Here is a 26,179-nt window from a genome sequence, read left to right as displayed (position 1 = left end):
TAGCTGAGGACTAATAAGGATGCCCCACAGGTGAGTGGGGTGGGCCTGCATCCACATACTAGCCAGTTGCTGCTGCTATTTAGTAGCTCATCTGTCTGCCAATTAAATGACAATGCAACCTTTTGTATTGTTTCTGTGGGGCCCGATCCATGTGTGCTGAGCTGGAACGGATGCTCCTTGGGGATGCCAGTGTGAGTTCTCCATGCTGATCTGCCTATTGCATTTTTGTTTTCCCTCTTCAGATTCCCCCTGACAATGTGAAACAGCAGCAATCCGTGAAACAACTACACTATCACAGCCTGCAGCTCTACACCACAGTGGCATATGATGCCTTCCTGGGTTCCCAGGTACTGGCAGTGGAGGGAATAGCGCATGCCACTAGGAGCTGAGAGTGGGCAAGGGAGATCTCCAAGAAGCGTGGGTGCAAAAAAACCGTTAAGCTTCTCATTGCTGGACTGGTTCCAGTTTGAGGCCAGTGGACTCCCATGAGGAGCCTGGTTCACTGACCTGACTCAGCAGGGCTCCGAGTGCTGTAACGGCAACAACACTCCCCCTCTCTGAAATTGCTCAGTCTCATCCAGCCTACCCCAGAACAATATGATGGATGCTTTATGCAGCCTTCCTTTGTTACAAGTTCTCCGATTAGACTGGGCTGAATGTGCCACAGAGCATCACTGAATGGTCAGTGGGAGATATCCTCTGGGAGCCATGGTACTTGCAGGTTGCTATTAGCATAAACTACATTTATTACTCCAAGGTTCCCTCTTGCCAGTTGCTTTCTGCTCCCACCCAAATGAAGGAAGTGTGGTCATGTGGTTAGTGTTAGGAAATCTGGATTCTGTTCCTGAATCTTCCCTTGACTCCCTGTAAACCCTCAGCTAGTAACTCTGGGCTGCACCATCAGAGTGGCCTAGTGGCTAGGGCAGTGGACTGGGACTCAGGAGACATGGGTGCAGTTCCTGACTGTGACTGCTTTGCTGGGTGACCTTGGGCAAGTCACTCTGCCTCCCTGTACTTTAGTTTTCCAAGCTACAAAATGGAGATATTTATCTTTGTAAAGTGCTGTGAGATCTACAGGTGAGAAGTATTCTGCAACAGCTAGGTAGTGATGTTCCTCTTTATGTGGTGTGAGACTTTTAACCAGTATTTTGAGAGACCAGTACTTGGTATATTTATCTGCAAGTCACACTGCTTTGCAAAGGCAAGTCAATTACCACAATCACCACTCAATAGCGCTAACCAGCAATAGCCACTCCAGGTGTGGTGGTGACCCTCTTAGTTCTGAGCATAGCTGGCAGATGAAGTCTGTGTAACAGTGGAAGAATGCTGCCTCATGCTGTTAATCCCTGATTATTTCTTTCCCGTGCAACTGCTCAAATGTCCTATCACTCCTGCTGCATCTCCCTTGCTCCCCAAACCTCTGACTTTCCACAGGTGGCAGGGGCGGCTGGACTGGAGCAGCTGGTGGGCTCTTGCCAAAGTGTCATTACCTGGATGCTTGATGCACTAGAGGGCCTCTCCGAACAAGACCAAGTGGAATACCTTGATGTCACAGGTCAGTCCCTGAGCCTCTGAGCAGGGTCCCGCTCCATTGTTGGTTACAAGGCCTGCTGTCGGTGGGCTGGGAATGGCCTCCCCAATGTTTAACTGCTCTGGGCTGCTGTGTGAGAGGATCTGGTCCGTTACCTTGAATGCAGAACAAACTCAGTGTGAAAAAAGTGCAACATTCACCAATGCCCCACAAATATGCTAAGCACCACTGGGCTGCCAGGGAGAGAAACTGACCGATTTCTCCACTGAGATCCCTGTGCCAGGTCTGACTGAGACCTTTCCCTTCCAGGCAGGGAAGCATTGCTGTTGCTCTGGTGCTCCTCCCTGTCCTGCAAAAGCTCTAACCTGTAGTAGCTGGAACAGGTGTGGCTTGTGACCAGATAGCCCTGGTTCTTTGGATTACAAAGTCCTTCCCAAAGTAACCCGTGCTGCTGCTGGACTGGAGCTAACTATGGAATGTGGTACTGCAAAGTCTTGCCACTTAATGGTGCTAAGACTCCCATGTGAACGGAACAAGAGCATCATGATTGATGCTTCTACTCCTGTCTCTTGCCCCAAGCCCCTCCAAAGTTCTGCTTCTTGGCTCCAGTTTGTCCTGGTAATCACTGCTACTAGAGAGCAGTGGCTCCACTGCAGTCTTTCCTGATGAGACCCTAAAGAAAATGTTCTTCCTAGACCCCGTGAACCATTCTTTTCCTCCTACCTCAGTATCACTATCAACTGTTCTGTTCAAATCACCTGTCACTGTATCTTCCTCCTCTTCCCCCTGACGCAGTCCCAGGCAATGCTTGTCCTGCTTCTGCATCTGACTCCTCCCACTTTCCTCTTCCTTAAATCTGCACTGCAGGGAAATGACTGAGCATCTTGTGGCCCAAAGAGCGGTGAAGGATCAGAGAGTGTGGGCTTGAGACCTCACAAAGCCCAGCCTGGGATTGAAGGGGCAGGGGTGTTGCTGGTATCAAGTATCCATTGGAGGAATCGATAGCCATGCCTTGCACATCACAAGTCCTAGGATTAGGGGGATGGTCAAATGGGAATGAGGAGAGAGTGGGCCCCAGAATGGTGACGTGAGGCTGGAGGCTTTTATACAGCCCTTCCAGTCTAGAGGGAATGGTCTCCTTCCTTAACTCAACTCCTGGGGCCTGATCACTTGTGCAAATCTCCAGCAATTCAGCTGAAGTCAGTGGAGTAGCACCTGGGTAAGTGAGGAGACTTGGATGCACCAGTTTGATACTGACTGGTGGGTCTCCTCCTGCCAGTGTTTACACTTCCTCTGTAGACTGATGCTTTCGTCCAATGGGATGGCTGTGGGGAGTTTGCAACTGTAGCTCTCTAACAGAAAGTGCCCAAGGCAAACCCTTCCTTTTGAGACCAAATATGGTGCCTCCGTGACATGCTCGCCTTGCTGGAGTATCGGGGACAGTGTCTGAGTGGTTACACATGGCTGGAACTAGGCCAGTGAGATTCTTGATGCTCTACTGGAAAATCCAGATCTCTCCATACAAGGTCTTTGCTGTTGCTCCCACAGCTCATGGAGACAGATTCTCTTGCAAGGATATTGGTAACAAGGCTTTCAGAATGAGGGTGGTAGGCCCCCTATCCTCCATAGGGGAGCGGAGAGTGAGAGTACTGTAATCTCGTAACGAGGCAGCCTTTAATATTCATGCTTTTGTTTGCTGTGGTAGCCTCGTGTGCATTCAAGCTGGCCTATGGCTTCTACAGCCAGAAGCTGTATGTGGAGGCCAGCTCAGTGACTGAGGTGTTCTGCCGGAAGCTGGGGATGGCAGAGTCCTGTAAATATCCAGAGATGTCCACAGAAAGGGTGAGTAGCTGCCTAAGATTCTGGGTAGCTCACTGGGGACTCGGGGGTCTGGTGTAAGGGAGCCATGAGCTTGAGTCCCTGGGCTGTAGGAACCAGACTTCCATGAAGGCAGCATACTCAGGCCCTGAGTGTTGGGAGATGTAAGGCACTTCCTCTCCATCCTCTAGCTGATGTGGAGTCCTGACAGGCCCTCCACCAGGATGGGGGCTGCAACGTGGGGCTGGGGGCTCTAGGGCCCAGGAAACGGGGAAGCTTTTGCTGATGGTGCCTCTTTGCAGGGATTAGGTGGAAGTGACTCTCGTTCATCCTGTTCCAAACGGCTCCGTCAAGTTATGCTCTCTGTCTCTCTGCAGTTGCACAAATGCTTTAAGCTGCAGGTGGAAAGCTACAGGAAGCTGTGCTGGTTTGAGAAGGGCCTTGAGTCTGTGTCACTCTGGCTGGCCGCACTGCATAGCAAGATCACGGAGCAGATGGCAGAGCCAGTCTTGCTCTGGGTCAGAGTCAAAATGGATGCAACAAAAAATGGAGATGAAGACTTGAGACTAAAGTAAGGAAGGGGCTGAAATCAGGGGTGGGAGCCTTTCTTTTGGCCTGTCATTTCATGGAGCATGGGACTGGGAGTCAGATTCCTGGGGTCTATCCTGGTTTGGCCACTCATCTTGTGGCCAGACTGCTCTCTGCCTCAGTTTTCCTATCTGTAAAATGGATGGATATTTCTCCTAGTACCCCAAGACAGATCTGTTGTCACACACAACCTGGTCACTATCATAGCATAGACCAGGGGTCGGCAACCTTTCAGAAGTGCTGGGCCGAGTCTTCATTTATTCACTCTAATTTAAGGTTTCGTGTGCCAGTAATACATTTTAATGTTTTTTAGAAGGTCTTTTTCTATAAGTCTATAATATATAACTAAACTATTGTTGTATATAAAGTAAATAAGTTTTTTAAAATGTTTAAGAAGCTTCATTTAAAATTAAATTAAAATACAGAGCCCCCCAGACCAGTGGCCAGGACCCAGGCAGTGGGAGTGCCACTGAAAATCAGCTCGTGTGTCAACTTCGGCACACGTGCCATAGGTTGCCTACCCCTGGCATAGACAAAGCTGTGTAATTAATTATTAGGGCCCTACCAAATTCATAGTCCATTTTGGTCAATTTCATGGTCAAAGGATTTTTAAATTGCAAATTTCATGATTTCAGCTATTTAAATCTGAAATTTCATGGAGTTGTAATACTAGGGGTTCTGACCCAAAAAGCAGTTGGTGGGTGTGGGGGTCACAAGGTTATTGTGGGGGGGGGGAGATAGTGGTACTGCTACCCTTACTTCTGCACTGCTGCTGGCAGCAGCGCTGCCTTCAGAGCTGGGCAGCTGGAAAGCGGTGGCTGCTGGCCAGGAGCCCAGCTCGGAAAACTAAGCTGCCGTCATCAGCAGCGCAAAAGTAAGGGTGGCATGGTGTGGTATTGCCACCCTTCTGCACTGCTGGTGGTACTGCCCTCAGAGCTGGGTGCCCAGCCAACATCTGCTGCTCTCTGGCCGCCCCGCTCCGAAGGCAGTGCAGAACTAAGGGTGGCAATACTGTGACCCCCCACCCCCCAAAATAACCTTGTGCCCCGTACAATTCCCTTTTGGGTCAGGCCCCCTTATATGAGAAACGCTGGTCTCGCCAATGAAATCTGTGTAATATAGGGTAAAAGCACGCACAAGACCAGATTTCATGGTCTGTGACGCACTTTTCATGGCCGTGAATTTGGTAGGGCCCTACTAATGATCAAAGCTACTGAAATACCTAAAGACTAACCTGATGCTTCCCAGAAGAAATGCTACCCTGGCTAGAAAACTGGGTCTGTGCTGTAGTGCCCAGCTATGGTGGGGCTATCGGGAGCCCTAGCAGCCATTTTGAGTGGCCCACCTCCAAGTGTTGCTCCTGCGTGTTTGCTGCAGGACTCTGAAGGATGGCTTGGAGGGGCATGACCTGGATGTAGGGACCCTGGTGTCTGTGCTCTCTGAAGAACTGAAAGCCTACAAGGCTACGCGGGCTGACACAGGGCAGGAGCGCTTCAACGTGATCTGCGACCTGCTTGAGATCTGCTCAGAGGAGAGCGGCCGAGATCACGAGCGGGCGGTGAACCTGGTGGAGCTGGCCCAGGTGCTGTGTTATCACGACTACGCGGAGCAGACGGCCTGGTGAGTGGTGGGTGGGGTGGGCCTCATCACCCTCCTATCTGCCTGTTCCTCTACTACCTGCTTCCTGCAGTGGTTCTGATTGGCTGCCCTTCCCCCAGGAGGCAGCCACAAGGGGAAAGCAGCCAGTTGTGGGGGTTCCCCAACAGTACTGAAAATGTGGGGTCCCTTAGTGACCCAGCTTGTGTCTTACAAATGTTGTTTCCAGCTCTGCAGCCCCTTGCAACCTGGCACCCTGTAAGCACTGGGGATTGCTCCAGGCATGTGCAGGGCAGGAGATGTCTCTGTTACACTAATGATCCCTATAGGAGAGCTACTGAATAAAAGGGGCCATGTCCTTTTCTATTGTGCCTACCACCTGGGAGGTTCATCTTCTGCTGCCCTGTAGGGGCGTTCCATAGAGTTCCTCTAGAAGACTAGAGGTGCTAAGACTCCAGAACTGTCGGCCTGCCCCTGCTGTGAATTGTCATGGGGTTTGGCCTCACATGACGCCTCTTCCCTGGTTTGAATCTCATGGTGCCAGACGATAGCCCTGGGGACTGAAGGCCTCTCTGTACAGTACATGCCTTATGGAGATAGTAGTGGTGAGAAAAGGGACCGGAATATGGGAGACCTGGGTTTTGTACCCAGCTCTGTCACTTAATTGCTGACCTTTGCCCATTTCCCTTCACAAAAGGTGGGAAAATATCATCCCCATTTAAGAGAAGTGCTGTGAGATCCTTGGGAGTGAGATGCTGTTAGTCTGGCTTATAACCAGTCTCCTCTCCTGCAGCTCCTCCTTGGACTCCGTGCGGGAGGCCCTGCGACTGTTGGACGCTGTACCTGTTAGTGCTGAGAACCAGGAGCAGCTCCTGGATGACAAAGCACAGGCCTTGCTCTGGCTCTACATCTGCACCCTCGAAGCCAAAATGCAGGAGGTAGGTGGTGGCAGCAGTGTGATGCAGTGCTGGTGATTCTGATCATACCTCCCTGCCCCATGGGAGGTCTAAGCTCTGGAGCCACCTCAGCATTGCAGTGGGGTGAGGACAGGGTTCTGGGTGGCAGGGGTAGGTGAGAGGCTGTGGCACAACAGTCATGGTGCCGTCTTTGGGGAGTTGTTCCTGGGTACCCCCCATATCAATGGGGCCAATGAAAAGCTCTCCAGCTGCCTGATCTGCACCAGGATATACCAGGTGTCTTTCTAGCAGCACATCAATGGCCCGCCTGTAGAGAATGGCTGCAAAGCACCAGCACCTGAAGCAGTGAAATGGCTGTGCAGGAAGGACAGGGAAGTGCCCATGCAGTTGTCTGGGATGCTGTCTTTGGGAGCCTTCCCTGTGTCTGGCCCATCAGACTGTCTGCCTTCCCCCAAGGGTGAAAACCCAATGGTGATGGAGCAGACCCACACTCTCCTCCCATCGGACATACCATCAACAATGTGCTGTAACTGCCTTGGCTTCTTTCAACCTGCTGCAGAGCATTGAGAGGGACCAGAGAGCTGGAGACGAGGGGCACAAGAACCTGGAGGATTTTGAACCCAATGACCTCAACTATGAAGACAAGCTCCAAGATGACAAGTTCCTGTACAACGGCATTTCCTTCAACCTGGTGGCAGATTCTGGTGAGGACCCTCTTAGAGGTGGGACAATTAAATGCCAACAGTATCTTGGAGCAATGCCTAACTCTTCTCGTATGGGTTAAACCGACCCATTGGGCCCAGGAAAGAGAATCCCTGAAGTGGGGGTGAGGCACATGGTCTCCCATTCAGTTTTCCAGGGTGCGAGGGGGTGGGGAATGCTCCCATTGGGAGCAAGGAGAATGTATCCCAGAACTCTGCTGCTGCAGTGGGGGTGAGATTGGTCTCTCCATCATTTAGTTGAGCACATTGGGCCTGTCTGGATACTGTCACCTGCAAACTTACAACACCCCTGTTTGCATGTGGTGGGGGTCATTGACTCATTCCCTCTGCCTTCTCTCAAGAACCGTTCGGTCACCACTGCTCTAGAGGTGGATTTTATCCATGTCTGATGCTCTGGCCCTGGAGGAGAGGGATCAGACCCCTGGTGGCTAAGTGACACTGCATGCCTTGGTTTTTAGCACAGGCCAAGTGCCTGGATGATGCCCGTGCCTTGTGGAAGAAGCTCCTGGCCAAGAAGGGCGTCCCAGCAGTGCGCAGTGTCGAGCAGACCATGGTCTCCCTGCACATCATAGCAGCACTTTACAGAATGATGGCAAAGGTATTGGGAGCCTTGGGCTCTGATGGGCTGGGGAGGTGGCTTCGTCATAGCCTTGTGGCGTTGAGAGGGTTATCTAAGTGCAAGAGGGCTTCAGGCTAGTACTAACCATAGGTCATCTCAGGAGCTACCTACGTTAAAGTTACCTGTGTCTGAACCAGTGGGTAAAAGTGAGCCAGTGTGTTGTCTTATGTGACCCTTCACATTTTAGTCGAGCGCCTGTGCTGCTCTAGCCAAGGGGTGGCTTGTGGGCACTGCAGCCCCAGCAGTTGGTGCTCCCTGACATGATCAGTGATCAGCTTCTGTTGATCCTTCTTCCTCCCTAGATTAGGACCATAACCTGACCTACAGCAGCACTTCCTATCAGGCCGTATAATTGGGTATCCTGTCTCAACAGTAGCCTGTTCCATATGTTTCTGAGGAAAGTGTCACACCATTATGGAAATCTCTTCAGTACTTGGCCATGGGGGTTTCATTCCTGACCCTTGGCCATTGGCAGTGGGTTTATGCCCTGAAGCATGAGGATTTATGTCCTTGCACTTTTATCTACTGTAACAGAGGGGTGTGTGTGGGCAGTGTTCATATAAACATTCAACTCATGAAGCCGATTAAAATCTTGTCTTTGATACCTTGAGGCAGGGAGTTCACAGGCTAATTATACGATGTCAGTTTCCTGTGTCGCCTTTTCTGATCTAATTGTGAGGGTCAATAGGAGCCTCCTGGTTGACCTCTGTAACAATCCCTGTTTGTATCTAGTTCTTGTGTCTCCTCTTTAAACAGTCCTAATCTCTTCTACTGTGGCTTCCTGTGGTCCCCTCTCTATTTGGGTACTTGCACAGCCCTCATTGCTGTAGGAGTGTTTGTCCTGTCCCCGTCCCTCCCTCCTCCACTTGCTGCCCTGAAGAGTCGTGTAACTATTAAATGGCTACAATACCTCATCCTGAGGTGGGTGAAGTGATGGCTTTAAAGTATGTGTGGCATATCTAGGATGGGTGTATTTGTTTTCCTTGTCCCACAGCCGCTGCAGTCCATGGAAAGCTATCTCCTGATCAGAACCCTCTCCAGTGCCCTTGGTGACTGGCTTGGGACAGCCAGCGCTTTGTGTCAAGTGACTAAACTACTGTTCCTGCTGGAGAGTCCCAGTGAGGCCAAGGTAAGTATCAGGGGGAGGGTGGTGGTAAAAAGGTGACTTATAGCAGTGGTTCCCAAGGTGGGGTCTGTCTGGGCTTACGTGAGGGTCAGTCCTTTGAGCCAGAGCCAGGCCAGAAGAGCATTCTAGCACTCTTGCTGCATGGAGGACGGCATTTTGTTCTCAATGGCGTCCTTCACACACCATGCGTGAGGGGTCACGCTGGTGGGGTTTGTTTTCAGTACTACTGGAAACAAAAGGGGTTTGGGACAATTGGGCAGACTCCAAAAGGGTTGTTGGCGGAAAGGATTTTGGGAGCCACTGATGCACAGGCCGATAGTGCCATTCTCTGCTAGGGTGGGGACACTTGATCTAACTTTCGTGGTCTGAACTGTCAAGTCTGGAGAGTCGTACACTGGGTAGGTCTTTCAGCTTTTCTGTGTAGTGTTGCTGTCTTCTAGAATTGTGAAGGGGAGGTGAAGAATCTGCCCAGTACGTAGGAGTTCAGTGGAGGAGCTGGTTTCTAATGTGATCCTAATCTTCCAGCTTTTGTGGTGCTTTGTGCCTCTTAAGATTTTACCATGACCGTGGCTGAGCTGAATTCAACTATCACTCTGTGGCAATCCCTGGACTGCACATGCTTCATTTGGCTTCTCTTTTCAGATCTTCCTGGAAGAAGCAGAGTCCTGCTTGCAAAAGGCTGACTGCAGCAGTGACTCCTATCTGCTGCTGAAGCAAACGTGCCTTATACTCCATAGCCAGCTGTGCTGTGCAAACCATAAGGTAACCAGCCCTTTGAGATGTAGCTCCTGTGACTTTCTAGTCCCTTTGTTTCAGGCTTCAGCTCTGCAGAAATCATTAATCTGACCTTTAAATATGGGTCTACTAGAGCTAGTTGGAAAATGGGGCTTTCCCCACCCACAGAAAACTCTGCATTTTTTTGGTTGTAATAGTTTGATTCTGAAATACGCTGTTATGCCTCATGGGACATGTAGTCTGGGTATCTTTAGTTCCCATTGTGCTATAGACTGGGCCTTGGTTGGACTCATCTCCCATGGTGCACCATCACGATGCACCTCCCCTCTCCATTCCTCCTATGCATGGTAGTCACATGGCCCTGGAGCATCATAGGAGATGGAGTCTGGTCAATAGAAGAAAGTAGAAGCATGAAGTGCCTCAGTGACATTTCAGAATTGACATTATTCATTTTTCAGGCAGAAAATGTCTTTGACAAAAAAGCAAAACTCCCCATGGAATGCAGATACTCCTTTTATGAAAAGCTCCATTTAGTTGAAACCCTTACATGTTTAATAGAAAACTTTTTTGATTTGCCCAATATCCACCTTGTTTAGGATTTGAGTCAAAGCCCACCCTGGCACCAGTGGGAAAGGAAACTTTGAAGATCGGATGCCAGCATGGAAACCTTTCTGCTCAGCTGTGAGAGGACTTAGAGCAATGAGTCCTCTTCAAGCCAGACTGTTAGCTTAAATTCTCCTGGGGGAAGGTGCCAGGTGGAGATTTCTGGATTTGCCCTCTCCAGGAAAGGGTGAGCAGAGGCAGTGTAAATACCTTGCACACTGCCCCCTGCCAGTCTAAGGTTTTTCCATAGTGTTCCTGACTAGCAGGATCTTAAACTCATTCTGCAGTGTCTCAGTCAACTGATCTTGCATGGAGGAAATCCCGTCCTCAAAAGGAATGAAAGAAGTGATTGTTTCAATGACCTTGTTGTTCTTGAAACTACTTCCTTGTATTTCTAATCTTTCCCTCCAGTCTGTTCCATGGACTACAGTTACTTGAATCAAGCTGTAACGCTGAATTGATAGGTCTTGGTTCATATGGAGAACTGTTTTCCAGGTCACTGTACCCCTCAGTCCTCATCTCTATCACATACAGGTTGAAGAAGGCCTCACTCTGTTGCTGGAGGTCCTCCAACACCCAGCCCTGCAGAAGATCTCAAAGGTTTGGTACCTGCTCCGAGCCCATGTCCTCCAGTTGATGGCAGTTTATCTCAACCTTCCTTCAACCAGCCTTTCACCTGAGCTCAGGCAACAGCTCTGGGCTCAAGGTGAGCATGGTGACATGGCAAAACCCTGACTGCAGTCCAGAGTGTCTCAGCAGCATGGGAGATATTCTGATGGCAGCGGGGTTGTGGGCCTATACTGGGTGGCATATGCTACCTTGGCAGACTGTGGGGTGGCTTGGGAGTTCACAGATACCTAGATCTGGCTTTCTCTTGGCCTGCCAGTGATGACCACCTGGCCCACAACGTTAGTGACATGCTAAACTTGGGTACCTTCTACCTTTCTTATCACAAATGTGGCAAATGCCTTTCTCCACCCCTCCTGTGTGGGAAGAAGCAGAGCAGCCTACCAATCTGGAGCTGTCCTCCAGAGGTCTGAGAGCATGGACTCTAATGTACCAGTGGTGGATCTAGTCCTGTGTCCATCTGCAATGACAACCGGTGCCAAATCTATTAGTGATATAGAGCTCCCATAGCATACTTTGTTGTATAAGGCTAGACAGGGAGAAGGATTGTTTCCTGACCCAGGCTGGGGATCAGCATGTGACCTGGAATAGGAGGGCAGTGGTCCAAGTAACTTCTATCTGAGTTTCATTGCAGACGCTCCTCTTCCTAAAAATGTCCCTCAGTTGCCTGAGGGCTGCCTGCTTTGATCTCCCTGTCTTGTGACACCACCCTTCCAACTGAGATGGGCAGAGAGCAAATGCTGGAATTTGCATGCTTTATAAGTTCTGCTGGAGTTTCTGCAAATAACTGGAGTCATGCCAAGCATGCTGCTATTAATGGCACTGGGGGAATTAACTGCTTTCTGCATGGGTAGGCAGATGGTGCTAATGTTCATACGCTCCCTTGTACAGGATGGAAGACCCCTGAGACTGCTCTTGCTGATGCTCACAAACTCTTCCGCAGCATCATCCTCCTCCTGATGGGCGGTGACTTGCTGTCCTCTCCTAAAACTGTCACAGAAACTCAGTTTGTGGATCACGGTAAGCTGCATTTGTGCATAGACGGTATTGTTAACAGCCCTGACTAAGAGGACTTGGCTGTCTTAACTGGATCTTGCTTTTGTGCACAGAAGGAAATGAAGAGGCTGATTCTCTAAATTGTGTTGTTTGAAGTCTGCGCCGGGATTAGCTGCCACGTGGAAAACTTCAGGCTGATCTGATTTTTGGGTGGATGGAAACGCATCTTCCTGTTTTTTTAATCTAACTTCATCCTTGATGTCAGCAGGCCTAGTGTCTCCTCATAGAACTAGGAAAGTCTTATGCCTCCATATACAACAGTCTAGCTTCCATGATCAAGTGTCCACAGAGAGCAATAAAGGGGCTGGGAGCAAAATACCAGTGAACGCTGAGTTGAGGAAATTTTAACTGTTGTGCTAGGGATACAGAGCCTGTCACCATGGTATCTGGCTGCCTGCCTGCTGATCCAGTCCCTTCAATATCAACTAGAATGACTTTACATTGCAGCATAAACTTCTGTGTGACCTACCCTGACCAGCCTCTCCAGTAAAGAGCTGGATGATGTTAATGGTCTGGAGTAGTGCAGTGTCTTGTAGACGTTTAATTACCAAGTGGCTTCCCCTTAACTTTGTAGGTACAGTGCAAAAGAGGATCCCTATTCACCTGTTCTCTTCTCATGCAGGGGAGAATCTCCTGCAGAAATGGCAGGTGCTAGCGGACATGCTGGTCTGCTCGGAGAAGCTCATTGCCCTCTTCAGCCAAGTGGAGATGGTGTGTGAAGCTAAAGCTTTCTGCTTGGAAGCCCTCAAACTCACCATGAAGCTGCAGGCCATTCGGTGGTAAGGGGCTTTCGGTGGGAAAGACTCTGTCACGGGGCACAGCATGCCCATTTCAATGTGAAGCAACTCTGTCAGTGTCATGTCTCAATGCCTGTGAAGGACCTCCATGTTTCTGGGAGCTGTTCAGCTCTGCTTTCAGGCCAGCCCTAGGGGACAACTTCCTCATCACAGATGGGGAGGCCAGGTGTTGGGTCTTGTCCAAGCTGCTGCCAGTGCAGGAAGCAGCATTGGCAGTGGGGTTTGCTGATCCTTCCCTAGAGAAAATTTGGTCTTCGTGGACTGCTAATCAAGCTGCCATCTTACCTCATGGGATCCAGGTTGTTGATGGGTTTCTCTTCCTAGGTGTGCTGGGTTTCTGGTCTTGAAGGCCAAGCTGGAGCTGCAGCGAAGTGAGCTGGAGCTGTGTCACTCAGACCTCCAACAAGCCCTGTTCCTGCTAGAATCTGGCACTGGTGAGGTTTTTTCCTTCTGATTTAAAGGAGAGCAGCGGGGAGGGGAAGAGGACTTTATGCCTCCTGAAAAGGAAATGTGACCAGTTCTTCCCATGGCATTGTCCATTGGTGGCAGTGGCCGTACAGCTTGCGCTTCAAAGACAGATGGTTAGGGATAGAGAAGGGTCTGCAGACACCAGGGTTCTGCTTTTCCTTCTCTGCAGGGTGTCTCTTACAATAGTTTTAATGACACAACTGAGGACACCCTGAAATCCATGAACCAGAGGGGCTGGAGGAAGGGGGAGGTCTTGAGACTTGGCACTCATAATTGCAAACCAAATCCAGTTTAGCTCACTGAGAGCGACTCCCAGTGGCCAGTAAAGAAAGGAGTGTGTCTAGTAGCTTATTTATTTTATTTTTTTAGCTGCTTCCTGGAAAGAGGAAATGTTAATATAGGAATAAAACTAGATTATTTTGGGGGAGGGGGGGAGGGGAGTGTCCCATGGTTACAAGTCTGACTCTACAACCCAAGATCAGTACTGTCTTGAGGCTGTGTAACTACTTTCCACTTTCTAGGGTGGGGTGGTGGTGGTGGTGGTGGTGGTAAGCATTCTGTCCTATTGAGGGGAAAAGGCCTCCTACAAAGGACAGTAATAATTGTCTTGAGTCTACCGTGTGTTCAGTATAGCACAGCAATGGTTGACCGCAAGTGGCGACACTCAGATAAGTAACCACACTCCCTCTCTTCCACCTCCAGACTTTGAAACGAAAGAGAAGCAGAAAAGCAAAGTGAAGATCAAACCCAAGAAGGGCAGGTCCAAGGGTAGCAAGTGCCAAGGCCCCAGTGCCGAGCCTGCCGGGGAAGAAGACGGCTTCCTGAAGGGCCCATTGCTTGAGTTTGTGGACACAGTAAGCAGACAGGAGACTGAGAGTGTCCTTACCACCTCCCCAGTGCTGAAACCCAAGAAAAAGAGATGTTTGAACTTCCTGAGCCACTCTGCCCTGTGCTCCTGCTCCCTTTGTTCTGACGTGACCCTTTCGGCTGTCTGCCTCCACTGGGCGGTCTCCTATGCCCAGTGGGAGCTGGCATCAGGGAACAGAGCAGAAGGGTTAGGTCTTCTCCGGGCTAGTCTGGAGCGCTGTATGGTCATGACTTCACGCATCTCCACCATGGTGCAGGAGGCATCCCAGCACAGTGGCAAGAAGGCTGCTGTTCGGGACCGATCCGTGCTTGGGCTGCTGGACGATCTGGTCGCCAACATCTATGCCACCGTGGCGGCTCAAAGCATGGGTGACCACCGGCCAGAGAAGAGGCTATGGGAGCTCCTGGAGGCCGGTCTGACATTCCTGTCTTCCAGAGTGCCCTGTCTGCCAGGTCTGGAGTACCACAAAGCCAGCTTGCTGCTCACCAAAGCTGTGGCTACCATCTATAGCCTGGTGTCCAAGCACAACAGCTGCATGGCCCACATCTTCTCCAGCGCCTGGGCCTGGAAACCCCCAACTGTCTCCTCTGAGACCAAAGAATCAGCAGTGACCAAGGCAATCAAGAGAGAGGAGAGAGTGCCCTTGAAGAGTAGAAGCAAGAAGATTCCAGTGGCAGCCTCTGGCCCAAAACCCAAAGCCAAGAGAGGTCAGGGAGTCAAACCTCTGCCTCTGATAAAGTCCAGTGATGTCTTTGCCCTGGGTGACTCAGATGGAGAGGTGCCCCCGATCGTTATTAGACCTGTAATGGATCCCTGCACCCCAGTGCAGAAATCCTTCCCTCCCACCAAGGGTCGTTCACACACTAAGCCAACCCCTGGTCCCAAGGCTCCATTTATGGTGTTCAATGAGATCTCCCCTCCAGGGACGAAGTCCCAGCTGCTAAAGGCTCCCAAAGCCTCCAAGAGAGTCAGATCTCGCCTGAAGGTAAGTGCGGGGGGTGCAGCACTCATTGATGGATGGTATCTTTGGGGTGGAAGGTATATTGGGGATCCCGGGACTACTTTGTGCCTGGGCAACTTCCAGAGCACCACCTGCTGGTCAGACCCGAACAGCTTCTGATCCCTTGGGATAGGGAGATGGCCTACTGGGTGGTGTCCACTCCATCTGTCCCCTCTCGCACTCCTCTGATCAGTGCAGATTGCTCTCTAGGGCATTGTCCTGGCTAGTTCTGCCATGTCCCTGGTGATAGGGCTTGTACTCCTTCCCTGGGGAAGACCAGGCCGCGGCCTGTCCCAGCTCACTGTTGCAGAATTCTTCAGTAATCCAACCTAACTTGGGTCTCTCTTTGCTCTGTTACACCCCCCTGCTGCTAGTGACATGAGTTAAATACAAGCAACTGGCCATCCTCTGCTCCAGGAACCTGATCCCTTCATGAGAACTCTGGTCTTACCACCTCTTTGCAGGGACTGAAAGGGTTAATTGTAAGCCAAAGCTGAAATTGTCCCAAGGCCAGGTGGAGACTCATCCAGATTTGTAGGCAGTTAACCCTTCCATTGCTAGTTCTCTGGTGCGTAAGATGCCCCTGAAACTCCTGTTGGCTCACAAGATCCACAGAGCCTTTCGCTTTTAGGTTAGTTGGCCCAGTTCTATAAGGACTGGAAATCACTAGTGTCTAAGAGCCAGGCTTGTGAGCAGAGTTGAGCGACACAAGCCAGTTCTAATGGGGATGTCAGTCCTCCTAGACCTTTCAGCCGAGAATGTCATCAACTGCATACTGGAATTGTCCTCCCGCTCCTCCTCCCCTTGGGCATGGCCCAGAGCTTGGGCTAGAGGGGAGGAGAAGCTGAAGTTGGTGCTGCTGGTGTTGGAGACAAACTCAGGCCGTAAGATTCCAGGGCTACTGATCCCCTGCTTAAAAAAAAAAAAAAGGCCGTTCCCTGCAGTCCCATCCTGGTGCCAAGAAGAGCTTGATAAATCTCTCTCCACATGCGTTCTGGGCACTGCCCAGAGGGGGTCACTAGACTAGACTGGAGAGCAAGGAGCTGGAATCCACCCTGGAGAAAACTGTCTCCCTGTTCCCAGGTGGTCTTCAGCGATGACAGTGATGTGGAGGATCCTGCTGCAGCAGCCCAGGGGCCAGAGAACAAGGGGCTGGCTGCTCACAAAGAGCCAGGGCCTGCCAGCCACAAGACAACACGGGCATCGGCCTATGGCAGGAAAGCTTCACGGCCGAAGGCCTTGGTTGCTGATGCAGAGGGGGCCCAAACCAGTTCTTCAGATAACTGCCCCCAGAACAGCAAAGCCAAGCCCCGGAGAACACGAGCGGGCAACAGGAAAGCTGCTGGGCAAGAAGAAAAGGAGGGAGCAGCCCCAAGAGGCCCCTCTGGACAGGTGCAGGAGGAGGAAAGGGAGCTCCTAAGAACCATCAAGGAAGAGAAGGTGATGGAAGAGGGATTTGAGATCAGCTTTGAGGTCTTGCGAGGATCTGATGAGGAAGAGCCAGCGACAGGTAAGTCTGGCTTTCTGGGGTGGAGGAGTCAGCAAGAAGGGCTTGACTACTAGACAGCTTTGTCCTGCGTAATGTGTCGTGGGCAAGCTGTATTCTGGATCATGTTAGATCAAGGGGCATAGAAACCAGGGAGGTCTCAAACTGAGAATATAGGCAAAGGAGAGAGTGCTTGCTAAAGTCTGGTCTGAGCCCAGATTTGGGAGGTACCCAAGGTCTAACCTTGACTTGCCCATGGTTTGCAGGTGCAAGTCCCTTCACTCTTTGCATCCTCTGTCTGTAAGACTGGCCTTGCTCCCAGGAGTGGAGTGAAAGTGCTCTGGACACTCTAGCCATGTGTCCTGGTTGGCTGGTGTAAGCCCATATAGGGCCTTGCAGATGAGGGGAGGCCTGTGGAGCTGGGTCCTGAAATGGATAGGGAAGCCTCTGGGGGTTAGACAGCAGAGGCAAGGGGGAGAGCTCACTGAGGAAGTGGGAGGGGGGGCGGATCTGAGGATGCTGCTTTTCTCACTTGTTCAGCATTGTGACAACTGAATCCTGCCACGTTCTGGATCCAACTTCTCCCGCAGAAGTGTATCTTTCCAAGTTCTGTCTGCAGAGACTGGGCTTGAGCAGACCCTGATGGAAGCCAGAGCCCTGGTGTGGTCTGAGGGAAGGTCTGAGGCGAGGTTTGAGGGAAGTGTCTGCTTTTGTCTGCAGGGAGGAAGAGGCTCTTGGCCTACAGGCAGGATGGTGTCGAAGGGGAGCACGAGGTTCTCCGGCGAGATGCCAGTGCTGATCTGGAGGAGAACTTCCTGGTGGCAGAGAGGAAAGGCAGCCATGACCCATTCAGCCTGCAGGCACTCTCCTCCTCCCTGGCTGCCGCTGTCAGTAAGTGCCCTAGGAACCCCACAATACCTGGGTCTCCCTTTGTTGCTTCCCCTCCTCATTGAAACATCAGGGCCTTGTGGCAGTGGCAGGGGACAGAGAGGTGAGCTCCTGTGGGAATTCAGGGACCATTGTATAAGGAAGGTATAGTTGCACTCTGCCTGGTCTGTCCTTAACCCTGTCGTTCCAACAAGCCACAGTAGCAGTGTGGTGGGCCTGGATCGGACACTGGCAGTCCTCCTCCTGTCTCTGCTATGATGCTTCAGCAGCTAAGCCTGCTGGAGGTTGCCTCCACTCTTCCCTGGGACAGCCAAGGCACTCCACTCCACCCTGCCTGCCAGCTCCCCAAACTTGCCAACTCCTCTGAAAACATGCTCGCTGCCACTCCAACCCCCTTCCAATCCACTCTACCCTTCACACCCCACCTGCTCCCCTCTGCTCTGATCTCCACCTTCACGCGGGGCAGGAGGGAGGGCCGAATGAAGATGCTCTTATCACGCCCTGTCTGACCACAGGGTTATCTGCTCTGACTGTTCCAGGCGTCTCCTCTCTGGACTCTGTCAGCAACTCCCTGAAAGCTGCCTTCCAGGCCATCAGCCACTGCCCTCCAGGCACCCTCTACTGCCAGCTCTGCCGGCTCTTAGCACTGTGCATCGGCAGTTGGGACCCCATCACTACTGCCTACCTGGTTTCAGAGTCTGTCTCTATCACTGTCCGCCATCAGCTGATGAGCAACGTTCACAGGAGACTCTAGTAAGAGCTGCTCGCCCTCGACTGGCGGGTTCATACAGTAAAGGGGAAACCCTTGTAGATCCTGCAAAGGCTGCCTTTATAGCTTCTGTTTACATGGGGCATAACAAGCCTGTGGAACCCACTGCCACAAGGTGAGACAGCGTTAAAACTGTCTGTGAGCTGTACAAAGCCTCCGAAAGTGAGACCAAGCAAAATAACTTTAATGCTGAATTGGAGGTGGGAAGGGAAGATGGGCTGGTGGCTGATTGACCAAGCTAGGAGCCAGCTCTGCCCCACCTCTCCTGGTGCTGCCAGAAGACCAGTGTGTGACCTTAGGCTGTTTACCCCATCTATAATGTGGGGATAATGCCTCGCTCGGGCATGGGGGCTTAATAATCCTCAGGAGCTCCTGAAATGGAAGCTACTGTGAGGGTGGTAACATCAAACTAGAAGAAGCATTATCAGGACACTCGTCCTAGTTTAAACGCTCCCCACTCAGAGCTCTAGCTCCCTTTTGTTGCTGCCCTGTAGCCTCGTGCCTCGCTCCTCCACCACCTGGCGCTCAGCTCACTGCTCTGGGAACTTGCCTGTTCCATCACCCTCGGTTCAGAACAGCCTTTCTGAACCCGGCCCCCGTCTATGCCTCTCTCCTTTCTGGGTCCTGTGGGTCTCTGCTGTACTGACCCTCCCTGCACGCTGCTTCCGTCTCCAGCAAAATGAAGAAAAAGTCAGCGGCCGACGTTGCTGAACAGCTACAGGAGCTCACCCTGCAGGGAGGGGATGCCGATTTGCAGCTCCAGCACTTCTTGCAGCTCCAGAGCTTGTTCGAATTCAGCTCGGCAGGGCTGGGCCAGGGGGAGACCGAGAGCTTCAGGGAGCAGCTGCAAAAAATCCCCACTGGTATGTGCTGGGAGGGAGGGTCCCCTTCAGCTGGTGGTAGCGGGTGGCTTTTGGCTTTCCCTCTGGGAAAGGGCATCTCGCAGCTAGGTGCCCGGTCTGGACCCGCTGGGTCTGTGGTGGCTGAATGTTGTTACACCACATGGCCATAGAGCAGTGCCTTTGCTAAATGAGTTGTCCTTGGTCCAGTTCCTAGTGGGCAGGCATCCCTGTGGCAAACAGCCATCCCAGCTGGGGGACCTTGTTTGCAACCTGAGGCCCGAAACAAGGAGTGAATGGGCTTGGGGAACCAAAATCTCCTCCTCCCCCATGGAGGGGCAGGGCTTTTGGCATATAGGAGGCTTGCACTGTTCTCAGTCCATGCCACAGCGCAGGTGGGGCTCTCCTGCAGGCTGCCTGCTCTCTTCCACTGGGGTGGATTCAGAATGCATCCTCTGACACCAAAGAAGGGCTCTTAGCTGGGTTCGGCTCACTGATTGACTCCCCTAACTGCTCCGTTGCTGTGCTCATCCCAGGTGTAACCGTATGCCTGCTGACCCTGGTGAGCCTTCAGCCTGGCACCCTTGGGGACACCTTACTGATAACGCGGCTGGAGAAGGACAGCACCCCAGTGACCATCCACATCCCAACTGCACAGAGCAAGGTGAGGAGCAGGGTCGATGGGGCACCTGGACAGCGGCAACTACACCTCTACCTCCATATAATGCTAGCCTTGGGAGCCAAAAAATCTTACCACGTTATAGGTGAAACAGTGTTATATTGAACTTGCTTTGATCCACTGGAGTGCACAACCCACCCCCCTACCCTCGCCCCAAGAACACTGCTTTACCGCCTTATATCCAAATTTGTGTTATATCGGGTGGCGTTCTATTGAGGTAGCAGTGTATGTGAGCTCAGGGCAGGGGTCATGGCGCTGTGTCTCATGCAGGCGCCCCTAAGCTCGGTACTTGGCGAGTTTGACGCCATCCAGAAGGAGCAGAAGGAATTCAGCAACTGCACGGACAAGAGGGACTGGTGGCTGGGCCGGACGGAGCTGGACAGGAGGATGAAGGTGGGTGGGCACGCGGGAACAGCTGCTGACTTGGCCAAGTTGGAGACTTGGGCTTTCTGGCATCCCACACCTTCACCCCACTCTGCTGACATGCCTCCCCTGGCCCTAAGGGGGAGCTCCATCCTCAGGAGCCAGCCCTTGGCCTTTCCACCGAGGGGGCCAGTGGTTGCCTATGGTGGCTAGTTCTTCAGTGCCCAGGGACTTTAGACTCCCTCTTCCATTCTGCAGGTCCTGACCGAGACCCTGGAGAAGGAGGTGCTGAGCTGCTGGAAGGGAGCCTTGCTGCCGGCCAGCCAGGACTCTGGTGTGGCCAAGGAGGCCTCCAGCCTGCAGGAACAGCTCAGGGAGTGCGGCTGGGAAAATTCAGATCTGGCTCTGCTGAAGGTGAGAGGTGGTCCTGGGAGAACCAGCTGAGAAGCCCCTAGCATGACTGGGCTTTTTGCTGAGCCTGGGCGGGACAGATGTGGATTGGTCTAGCTTTAGGCTGCTGAGCTGTTGTTGTGACTGTGGTAGGAAAGGAGCCAGGTCCCTCGTGCTCTCAAGGGGTTAGGAAGTCCCTTGTACACGCATGGAGGAGGCATTTCAGTTGAAGCCATTCCCCTGGGGCATGGATGGGGATTTGCTGTGCCCATCACCTTGCTGGTCCCTGCATGGGGACACTGGCACAGTCACGCGTGCCTCAGTCTTCCTTTCTTCCCTCAGCTCGTGTTGAACAGCTCTCATCTCCTCACCCCTCAAGATGTGCAGTGCCTGGCGTCTGGGCTGTGCCCAGCGCAGCCAGATGCCGCCCAGGCCTTCCTGCAGGAGGCGGTGGACAAGCAGAGATCCCGCAGTGGGCAGACGAGCGGTCACTTGGTTCTTGTGCTGGACAAGGTTAGTGGTCCTCTCCCTGAAACATGCCCCTGCCAGCCTAGCGTCTGCCTCTCCAGATAATTCCTCCTCCTCCTCCTCTCTAGCACCTGCAGAAGCTCCCCTGGGAGAACATCCCCTGCCTGAGAACCCTGCCAGTGACCCGGTTACCCTCCCTGCGCTTCCTGCTCAGCTACTCCCTTGCTCAGAGGGTAAGTCGGGGAGGGGGGGGGGAAGGGGAGGGCGGAAGGAGGCGACTGTCCTGGGATGGCTCTCCTGTGCCTTGGGGAAGAATTCCCCTGCCTGTGTGAGAGCGAGGCTGGTAGGTAGCTCCTATGCTCTCAGATCAGCTGGGCCCTTCCTTCGGTGGAGGAAGAACCCACTTCCCCCCTGCATGACCTGCTCAAGTGACACTGAGCTTGAAAGGGTCAGCCAAGAAGTGCTGTCCCCTCTTCCTGCTAGCTGGAGGGGCTCTGAGCACCCCTAGCCTGGCAAATGGGTGCGATGGGGCAGGTGGAATGATCTCGCAGGCCAGCCAGGGGCTTCTAGCTGTAGCATGGACTCTCAGTTCACATGGCTGGACTGGATGGTGCCCAGCACCCATAGCTCCCAGTGAGATTGTGGCTGCCCTCATGGGTGCCAGGGACTCTGCAGGATGCTGCACTTAAGGGTGGGAGCAACATGTTTTGTGTCCTCGTTTCAGTATCGGCGAGGGTCCATCCTCACCTGCGGAGTGAATCCCAGCAGTGCCTTCTACGTCCTCAACCCACATGACAATCTGCCTGGGACAGAGGAGCGCTTCCGAGCCTGGTTTGAGAGGTGGGTGCATCTCCCTGCCCCCACATGCCCATGGGGGTGGGGTTCTGCAGGGCGTGGTTGCCTGTATCCCTGCATGGCTTGGCTTTAATCAGCCTCCCTCAGTAGAGTGGGAGATGTGTCCTGCTGCTGCCTCCTGCCTGGAGCCATGGGAGCGTTGCTGAGCAATGCCGTTGGGGTTTGCCCTTCATTGTGGGAGTGGTGGGTGTTCCACTCTGTTCTCACCCAGTGTCGTCTCACAGCGAACCCGGCTGGACGGGGGTGACAGGAGAAGTCCCAAGCCAGGGGCAGATGCAGTTGGCTCTCACACAGCGTGATCTCTATATGTAAGTGATTCTGGCATGAGCCAGCTAGTGTCTGAGGGTGGGTGGCACTGGCAAGCAGGACTGACTACGTCTCCCTAGAAGATGGGCGCCTCAGACCTCCTGGGATCTGTTCCCAGCGCTCTGCCTGATTTGGGGTGTGACCTTGGACAAGCTACCTCCCCTTCTCGTTCCTGTACAGTGAGGATACCTGCCTCACTAGGAGATCCCTCTTACAGGATGCTGATAAGTGCACATTTTCAGTAATCGTCAGGTCCATAGCAGGTGGCTCTTTCCTGTGGCTAAAGACCAACGCGTAACAGTCCTGGGGAGAGACGTTTCCGCTGCTCAGGGATGGGAGTGCAGCTAGATTCAAGCATTGGGGACCTGGGGGGAACAATGGCAGGGTATTGGATCAGTCCATGGAAGCGCAGAGCATTTGCCCTGCAAGTCAGCCTCATTAGAGGCCAGGGAGCTGAGTGAGGGAGCAATGACCAAGATAGCTGCAGCCACCCGTAAGCTGTCACAGAGTCCCCTGCAGTGCTGTGAGCTTACCCACAAACTCTGCCTTAGCTACGCCGGGCATGGAGCCGGTGCCCGCTTCCTGGATGGACCATCAATCCTAAAGTTGGACTGCCGTGCTGTGGCCCTGCTCTTTGGCTGCAGCAGCGCCGCCCTGGCTGTCCGCGGCAACCTGGAGGGAACGGGTATCCTCCTCAAGTACATCATGGCAGGATGGTGAGTCTGCTGGGGATGAGATCTCGAGTGTGGGAAATCTGTGCTCTGGCTACTATCAACCCACTGGCCCATGCACCCCCACCCCCCCATTCTGCTTTAGAGGAAGGGAGATGCCAGCATTGTAGGTTTCCTTCCTGACTCATTTAGAGGCTCTGTGCCCTTAAGCATGAGGTCTAGTCACCCCTGGCTTAGCCCATAGAGCTTCAAACACTAATGGCCATAAATCACATCGTTTCAAATCCCAGCCACGGCATTCAGCTCTGCTGTGGGGAAGCCCGATGCCCACACAGGCAGAGTTCTATGGCTCTGGTACTTGCCTGATGCCAGTCCAAGCTATACACACTTTCTCAACCAGATCTAATTAATAGTGGGAGGGGGTTGGGGGACTGAATCTCCCCACCACCTGAACCCAGGCTAGGCTTGATCCAGGCATGGCTGTGCTGGGTTAAGGTACTGGCTAGAGCCCTGTGTCTGCTGGAGGGGAGACAAGTGTCTGTCTGTTTTTCCCTTTGCAGCCCTCTGGTGTTGGGAAACCTCTGGGACGTGACTGACCGAGACATCGACCGCTATATGGAGGCGCTCCTCCAGAGCTGGCTCAAGGCAGGGTCAGGCGCTCCTCTCCTCCAGCATGTCGCCCAGTCCCGCCAGGCCCCCAAACTCAAATACCTCATCGGCGCAGCCCCCATAGCCTATGGCCTACCTGTGTTTCTGCAGTGAGGGCCCTGCCCACTGGGCTCCCAGGGGTCATGGGACTTGGATCATGAAAGGGATCCAGCACCTCATCCCTCCAGGCTCTTGTATGAAACACTTGACCTGAAAACTTCCTCCCAGCCAAACTTTTTCCTCTGGACCACAGTTTCTCTGAAAGTGCCTTGCACTCAGGCGCTGCTTTCAGCCTTGTCTGTCTGACTCTCAGCAGAAGGCCCCTGGGTGGCTTCTCATTAGGACTCATGGATGGATTTTTGTTTTTTTAATCTTCACTGTGACATGTCTGAACAGCTGCAGTGACTTGCAGAGGGGCTGGTCCAGGACAAGAATCGTATACATGTAAATTGTCAAATCTCTATGAATATAACTTATTTTAATTAAAATAAATCTGAGTTTTTATATTGCACATGCTTGCTGAATATGTAACGCTTGTACAGCTATAGTAAAGCTGGTGGAGCCATAGACTTGGACCATATGGATCTCCTGGGTCCTTGAAATAAGAGGACCATGCACTCCCCCACTCCTAACCCTGTTACCTGCTCTGCTAGGCTTTCCTTTTGGGGCAGTGCCACTCCGACTGTTGCCTAGGCTGGAGGGTGTAACTTGAACCATTCTCTAGACCGGGGTGGGCAAACTTTTTGGCCTCAGGGCCACATCGGGTTTCTGAAATTGTGTGGAGGGCCAGTTAGGGGAGGCTGTGCCTCCCCAAACAGCCAAGTGTGGCCTGGCCCCTGCCCCCATCCAACCCCCCCCGCGCTTCTCACCCCTTGGGACCCCTGCCCCATCCAACCCCCCCATCCTCTGACCGCACCAGAACCCCTGCCCCATCCAACCCTCCTTTCCTTCCTGACTGAACCCTCAGAACCCCTGCCCCCTGACCACCACCCTGAACTTTCCTGCCCTCTATCCACCCCCCCGCTCCCTTACCGCACTGCCTGGAGCACCAGTGGCTGGCAGCGCTACAGCTGTGCCACCCAGAGCACTAGGAGAGGCAGCCGTGCTGCCCAGCTGGAACCAACCACGCCACAGCACAGTGCACTGGGTCAGGCTGCGGCTGCGCTGCCCGGCAAGAGCTCCTAGCCTTGCTGCCCAGAGCACTGTGCCGGCAGCGCAGTGAGCTGAGGCTGCGGGGGAGAGGGAACAGCGAGCCTCCCAGGCCGGGAGCTCAGGCGAGGCAGGAGGGTCCCGCAAGCCAGATGTGGCCCGCGAGCCGTAGTTTGCCCACTTCTGATCTAGAGCAATCTCTTCTGGGTAAACTGACGCAGTGATTATTTGGAAGGTTAGATGCCACTGTTGCCTCTCATCAAAGGGCCATCTTCCTACACCCCATGTGCTGGTAGGGGGCCTGCATTGGACAAAACACCTTACGAGACTTGGCTTTTTTTCCTTCAGTCGCTTCCATTCTATCCTCCGACTGGGGGTGGGATGTCTTTTTGCCAGTATCAGTCAGGATGAGAGAGGGAGGATCTCTTAGTCTTGGGTGCAGTTTTGCTGGTAATGGTGGGGGTGGAGTGGGGGAGAGCTGTTTTATGGTATTAAAAAACCACCATGGGCCTCAGAGTTGGTTGGGGAAGGGGGTTGTTACAGCAGCATAGCTGACTAAAGACCTCAGGTGGAGGCCTCTGCACCAGGAGGGTTTTACTGGTACAGCCATTCCAGTAAACACTGGCAAAACCCTCCTGGTGTAGAACCAGAGAAATGCAGGGCTGGAAGGGATGGCAAGAGGTTATGTAGCCCATTCCCCATCCTTCATGCTGAGGCAGGGTGACCTAGATCTGATGGGTGTTTGGGGGCTTTTAAGATTAGATTTCCTGAGTAGACCAGTACAAAGCCCAGACTGGGCGGGGGGCAAGCCCATCAAGGCCTCAAGTGTGTTGGAGTCCTGTTGTAGCATTTAACTGCAGCTTTGTTGCCCTAGATTTGCAGAGGTCCCTGCTTCTTTGCTGGACCAGTGGAGCCACTGGACCATTGAGATGCTAAAGGAGCACTCAAGGACAACAAGGCCATTGTGGAGAAACTAAATGAATTCTTTGCATCAGTCTTCGCAGCCAAGGATGTGAGGGAGATTCCTATGTCTGATACATTCTTTTTAGGTGACAAATCTGAGGAACTGTCCCAGATTGAAGTGTCAATAGAGGTGGTTTTGGAACAAATAGATAAACTAAACAGTAATAAGTCACCACGACCAGATGGGACTCACCCAAGAGCTCTGAAAGAATTCAAATGTGAAACAGCAGAACTACCATCTGTAGTCTATAACCTATTATTTAAATCCGCTTCTGTCCCAAATGACTGGAGGATAGCTAATGTGATGCCAATTTTTAAAAAGGGCTCCATAGGTGACCCTGGGAATTACAGGCAGGTAAGCCTGACTTCAGTACCAGGCAAACTGGTTGAGACGACAGTAAAGAACAATCTTGTCGGACAAATAGCTGAACATAATTTGTTGGGGAAGAGTCAATAGGGTTTTTGTAAAGGGAAATCATGCCTCACCAATCTCCTAGAGTTCTTTCAGGGGGTCAATAAGCATATGGATATGGGGGATCCAGTGGATATAGTGTACTTAGATTTTTCAGAAAGCCTTTGCCAATGTCCCTCACCAAAGGCTCTTAAGCAAAGTAAGCTTTCATAGGATAAGAGG

General features: G+C 52.5%; 1 protein-coding gene across 3 annotated transcripts in view; it reads left to right on the top strand.

Moving 5' to 3' along the window:
- Positions 1-23,910, top strand: part of ESPL1 (extra spindle pole bodies like 1, separase) — a 30,195-nt gene extending 6,285 nt beyond the window's left edge. For all 3 annotated transcript variants that reach the window (XM_050924623.1, XM_050924624.1, XM_050924625.1), the window contains exons 4-31: positions 243-347; positions 1,435-1,555; positions 3,237-3,373; positions 3,727-3,920; positions 5,315-5,557; positions 6,327-6,471; positions 7,010-7,154; positions 7,631-7,770; positions 8,786-8,920; positions 9,560-9,679; positions 10,790-10,961; positions 11,774-11,902; positions 12,561-12,717; positions 13,060-13,169; positions 13,906-15,056; positions 16,155-16,581; positions 17,278-17,448; positions 17,985-18,198; positions 18,890-19,077; positions 19,590-19,717; positions 20,003-20,125; positions 20,354-20,509; positions 20,828-20,998; positions 21,082-21,186; positions 21,678-21,793; positions 22,033-22,116; positions 22,666-22,830; positions 23,346-23,910. In XM_050924623.1, coding sequence (XP_050780580.1) covers positions 243-347; positions 1,435-1,555; positions 3,237-3,373; positions 3,727-3,920; positions 5,315-5,557; positions 6,327-6,471; positions 7,010-7,154; positions 7,631-7,770; positions 8,786-8,920; positions 9,560-9,679; positions 10,790-10,961; positions 11,774-11,902; positions 12,561-12,717; positions 13,060-13,169; positions 13,906-15,056; positions 16,155-16,581; positions 17,278-17,448; positions 17,985-18,198; positions 18,890-19,077; positions 19,590-19,717; positions 20,003-20,125; positions 20,354-20,509; positions 20,828-20,998; positions 21,082-21,186; positions 21,678-21,793; positions 22,033-22,116; positions 22,666-22,830; positions 23,346-23,547 — 5,454 coding nt within the window. In that variant the 3' untranslated portion in view covers positions 23,548-23,910. The remainder of the gene's footprint in view (positions 1-242; positions 348-1,434; positions 1,556-3,236; positions 3,374-3,726; positions 3,921-5,314; positions 5,558-6,326; positions 6,472-7,009; positions 7,155-7,630; positions 7,771-8,785; positions 8,921-9,559; positions 9,680-10,789; positions 10,962-11,773; positions 11,903-12,560; positions 12,718-13,059; positions 13,170-13,905; positions 15,057-16,154; positions 16,582-17,277; positions 17,449-17,984; positions 18,199-18,889; positions 19,078-19,589; positions 19,718-20,002; positions 20,126-20,353; positions 20,510-20,827; positions 20,999-21,081; positions 21,187-21,677; positions 21,794-22,032; positions 22,117-22,665; positions 22,831-23,345) is intronic.
- The last annotated feature ends 2,269 nt before the right edge of the window (positions 23,911-26,179 follow it).

Source organism: Gopherus flavomarginatus, chromosome 16 (genome assembly GCF_025201925.1).
Source record: "Gopherus flavomarginatus isolate rGopFla2 chromosome 16, rGopFla2.mat.asm, whole genome shotgun sequence".
In the NCBI taxonomy this organism is placed as follows: Eukaryota; Metazoa; Chordata; order Testudines; family Testudinidae; genus Gopherus; species Gopherus flavomarginatus.
Note: the sequence above shows the minus strand (reverse complement) of the source record. Positions and strands in the feature narration are given on the sequence as shown.